This window comes from Lissotriton vulgaris, chromosome 1_2 (assembly GCF_964263255.1).
Source record: "Lissotriton vulgaris chromosome 1_2, aLisVul1.2, whole genome shotgun sequence".
Classification (NCBI taxonomy): domain Eukaryota; kingdom Metazoa; phylum Chordata; class Amphibia; order Caudata; family Salamandridae; genus Lissotriton; species Lissotriton vulgaris.
The window spans coordinates 225,269,646-225,274,612 of NC_141686.1; the positions used below are offsets into that span (position 1 = coordinate 225,269,646).

At 41.4% G+C, this 4,967-nt stretch overlaps 1 protein-coding gene across 1 annotated transcript; it reads left to right on the forward strand.

Moving 5' to 3' along the window:
* Positions 1–2,778: 2,778 nt before the first annotated feature.
* LOC147735092 (olfactory receptor 1C1-like) lies at positions 2,779–3,708 on the forward strand. The gene has a single exon (XM_086952614.1). It carries the CDS (start codon positions 2,779–2,781, stop codon positions 3,706–3,708), a length of 930 nt encoding a protein of 309 aa, XP_086808740.1.
* The last annotated feature ends 1,259 nt before the right edge of the window (positions 3,709–4,967 follow it).

Consider the following 4,967-nt stretch of genomic DNA (forward strand, 5'->3'; position numbering starts at 1 on the left):
GTGGATATGATGTAAAGCCACGCAGCACATGCCTCTGCATTGCCTCACACTGCTTTGGGGAGGTGTGCCATGGGCTTTGTGGTCGGTGTTCCCACTCAATGCCCGTGGAATTTGACACATTCCCATATTTACAACGCAGCGTGAATCTGGGAATGCGATAAAACTGTTTGCCTCCCTATAGGATGTGTAACGATTGGTCATGTGCAACAGGGAAAAGGACAGTATTGAGCCATATCACAAAGATATTGCACAATCCTGCCCTTTGCTTTTGGCCCAGGACAGCACAGCAAAGTGACATTCAGCTCTGCCCTGCATCGACTTGTTGTAAATGAGGCCCTAAGTATTTAAAATACATTTCAATATTCCAATACATGTGTTGGACACAATTAATCCTGTCATTGTGCAGTTTATTAAACCTGACACAAAGTATCACTTTCATCAGTAACACTGAAGCTCACAATCTAGGTAATCTGGGTTCACTCGGGTTCCTCATGAAAGAAGCCTTCAAACACCTATTAATAGGCACTTAACATCAGTCATGAAAGTTGGAGATGCCTCTGGTAGGATCTGTGACAACTGGCATCTTTCAACACTCTTTTATATTTCACAAGTGGAGGTGGTTCTGTCTCTTGGCGTGTTGAAAGGAATATTGCCTGTTCTCTCTCAAATTAATTAGGCCTCAGGTTCTAAGATGAAACTGTCTAGAATTGTCGAGATGCTTAAAGAGAATAGTGGTATTCTGGATGATTCATCTGGACTGATCAATGTTCTAGGAGCTTAACCCATTTAGAGCATATTGGTGGAACACCATCAAGCAGCTGCTTGATAAATTCAGGTTATGCTTCGATTGTATTCTGTATTGAGGTCCATGCCTGTGATCCTATTTGACAACCGTGCATTTTTTCCTTCCAACTACTATTACAAAAATACTTTTTAAACAAGAACGTTCCTTCTCCAATCCTAGGATGTTCATTATTGACTAATGGAAGTTTCCCCTGTGTTTATCTAACACACTTCATCTCAGCCTCCCTCTCCAGATCAGTCTTCAAAGTGTTTCCAAAAGATTACCATATCTTATTGCATATATAATTTAGGGTCCACAAATCCGCTGTCTCTTTCCTGGATGAGAGACCAATACAGAGCCCACTGTTCTTTATTGTTTTCTTTCAATATTGGACCTAACTTGCATTCATCAATAGTTCCTTTGTAGGCCCTAAAGAACCACAGAATCTTACCCAACTATGTATTTATTTAGTGTGCTTCTAAAGTGCAGCATTAATCCCTGAGGGTTATCACAATGCTAATAGTAGCTCCCTGTGTTGAGAAGACATTAATTGCAGAGGACCCAAGCATTAAATCGTGAACAACCATGTCTTCAGCTCCTTCCTAAACCCCGGATGGTCTTTAGGTGTAGGTCTAATGGAATTTTATTCCATTGTACTGCTGCCTGGTAAGAAAAGGAGTGACCTCTCGCTCTAGCTTTCTTTGTTTGCCTAGTTTTAGCCAGAGCAAGATTATGAGATCTCAGATCTGGCAAAGGTGAACAGAATTCAACATTGTCCTGCAGAATTTTGGGGCCAGTCTTTTGTAATGCTCTATGCGCATGGCGCAGTAGCTTACACTTAGCTCTTCAGCGCATTGGCAACCAGTGTAGCGCCTCCATACATTCTGATACCAAGTTGAATGCAAGTTGTGGAGGCTTTAGCAGTCTTTGAAAAAGTAATCCGTATGAACCTATTTATTTATCTGGAAACCTGAACACAAATAGTTCAATTTTTCACTGCAATTGCACTGAGATGTTGTTGTTTCTATTAACAGTTTTGAAGGAATATGAGCCCCGCCGCTACTTGCCCAAAAGGAGAATGGGCAACTAAACCTGCCTGCCTCATGGGATGAAATAGATGGCTCACTGAAAAATACAACATCTTAGTCAAATACAAAGTCAAAATCCAGATTATCCTAGTGTCTACAATGTTTCACTTCATATATGCCACGGATGACCAAATTAATATCTGAGGCTGTTGACAGTTACAGCAACTGCTCAATGACTTGCCCAAATGTCACTGAGCATGAGAACATGATGGGAACGTACAGCCGGGATCTTTGAATTAACTGTGACAGAGATCTTACAGATTCCGTGGTCATATTCATAGTTTCTGCTTCCTGAAGATATCAGTTTTTGATGTTTGATTCTCTGAACCTATTATTTCAGTCGCTCATACTTTTACCCTCAACATTTTAGTGTTTTCCAGTTGTTGAGCTGTTGCTATTTGTCTGTCTGTTTTTTATAAAAAAAAATATCTGTTTAATAGTTTCCATTGCCCTTGTGTGGAAATCCCCAGTCATTCATCCATTTTCAAACCTCAACACTTGGTATGAATCTTGATTTCTATGGACATGCCATCGATGTTCCTTTTGATACAGGTCTTAAAGACATGTCTATCTTATTGCACCCAGTTTAAGATGCCACCTTCTTTAGTATGCCTAGTTCCATGAGTCTCAACTCGTATCCTGCCGCATCTGTAGCTTACGGATAGATGATTTTTGTTCCATTGGCCACTTGAGAAGACAAATCACCATAAAATTTAAAATATTGTTCAAAAACAAGTATGATCATTAACCTTTCCAGACTGAAAAACAAAATAGGGCTATAGAGCAGGATAAAACTACTATCTATTAGTTAAGTACCTGGACTTATTTAAGTCTGTGGTGTTTGTTATATAAAGAATAAATTATCAAATAAAGTTATGATCATGTGTCATTTACACCCTATAGAGAATGGCCCAGAGGAACACATCCAGTGTCTATCAATTCGTCTTGACGGGACTTTCCACTAACAAAACCACGCAGATGCTCTTAGCCACTGTGTTCTTAGTGATCTACATATCTACACTCATGGGAAACCTTCTTATCATCCTCGTCATCAGGATGAATCTTCATCTCCGCACACCAATGTATTTTTTCCTCAGTAATCTGTCTTTATTGGATCTTTGCACCTCCTCTGTCACTGTTCCAAGGATGCTGCTTGGGCTATTGGTAGGGAAGAAGACCATCTCTTTCTATGGTTGCTTCTCACAGCTTTTCTTTTTCATTTCGTTCACCTGTGCAGAAATATTCCTACTTTCAGTAATGTCCTATGATAGATATGTTGCGATCTGCCAACCATTGCATTATTTTGTTACAATGAACAAGAGCTTTTGTACCCAGTTGGCAATTGGTTCCTGGAGCGGAGGCCACCTTTATTCCTTGTTTCATACACTGTTGGCATCCAGATTGTCTTTCTGCAGATCCAACATCATCAACCACTTCTTTTGTGATCTCCCGCCATTGTTTAATATCGCTTGCACTGATATCTTCATCAATATATTGATGGTTTTCATCACAGGTGGCCTTTTAGGATTGTTCTCCCTGCTTGTGGCCTTCACCTCCTATTCATACATAATTTCTTCTATTCTACAGATCCGATCAACAGAGGGGAAATTTAGAGCCTTTTCCACCTGTGGCTCCCATTTAAGTGTGGTCATCATTTTCTATGGGACACTGACTTTTATGTATTTACGCAACACATCAAGTTATGAATTGGAGAAGGACAGGGTGGTGTCCATCATCTATGCTGTCATTACTCCATTGTTGAACCCGCTTATCTACAGTCTTAGGAATAGGGATATTAAAACAGCTCTAAGAAAGGCTTTTGAAAGAAAAACTTGAAAATATTCTGATCATAGGAGTAATACAAAGTTTGTATGCACAGCAATGAAGGACAAAAGAGCCAAATGTGATTGCAACAGTAGTTCAACCAGCTAAATTTGTATAGCACAACCTAACCCTGATGTGGAACGATTAGTGTGCAGCTAACATGCTGCACTGTAAGAATGTTGATTTGCAATGTGGCCTATTTAGAAACTCTCTTTATGATGTGAATGATTGGCCAAGTGGTGCTTTTAGCATGACTTAGGTCACTGCATCTACGCATGCAGTTCAGGGACATAGATGAATTGATAAAGTACACAGTTCTTAAATTAAGCATTTTGTTTGCCTGAATACGTCTCTAAATGTTCCCAAGGACCGACAGAGGGTCACCACAGGGCCTGCAGTGGATGCAGGCATTCAGTATAAAAGGTCTATGTTTTCATATAGGCAGCTATCCCCTGGGACTGAACACACACACTTAACCTCAGAGTCCTCACATCGTATCTCAAATTACTTCTGTATCTCATTTTGCCTTTGGAGTGTTTGTTATGACTATCAAAAAACATGTTTTATCACTGATACCTTTGAGTCTTAAAGGCCCGATTTACACTTTACTGTCAGCCGAGCGAAGATCCCCGGGGTCAAAGCTATGCTTTACCTGATCCACCGCTCCACAGCTCTATCTCTGACACCTATATTAGCACATCATTTTAGAGTGTTCAGCAAGGGAAATGGTTGGAGATAGGCACTATTGGGGGTAGGGGTGGATTTGGAAACAAACCTCAAAAGCTTACAGACAGCCTTACGCTTCCCGACACCTGGGTGATGTGCGCATAACCCGGAGTGGGGCTTGGGGACCAGCTGACCAAAGAGAAGTCTGCTCCCCAGGCAGTTTGGGAGTGTAGTGCAGTCCAATGACTGCCATTCTGTGTTGGGCTATGTAATAAATCAAAACTAGCCCAAGGTATATTTGGGGGGATAGCGTTGGCTACCAGCCACCATTTTAGGTTTTGGTGACCTGGTGGCTGGTAGTTTTTTGGGTGGTGTTAATCTTTGTCTTTCAAGGGTTATCCTTAGATTCGTTAGTAGCTGTCTAGCAAGTGTAATCACAGGAGCACTTACCATGGCTGATAGCGAGCAGCTGGTAGCAGAAGTGATTCGCCCATTGAGGGAGACCGGGAAGTTGGACCTCGTTGTGGGGGATGCGTTCTCCACCCAAGCTTGTTTGCCTCAATGGGCCTCTGTGGGGGTGGCGGCTGAAGTGTTTGCCTGCTCTC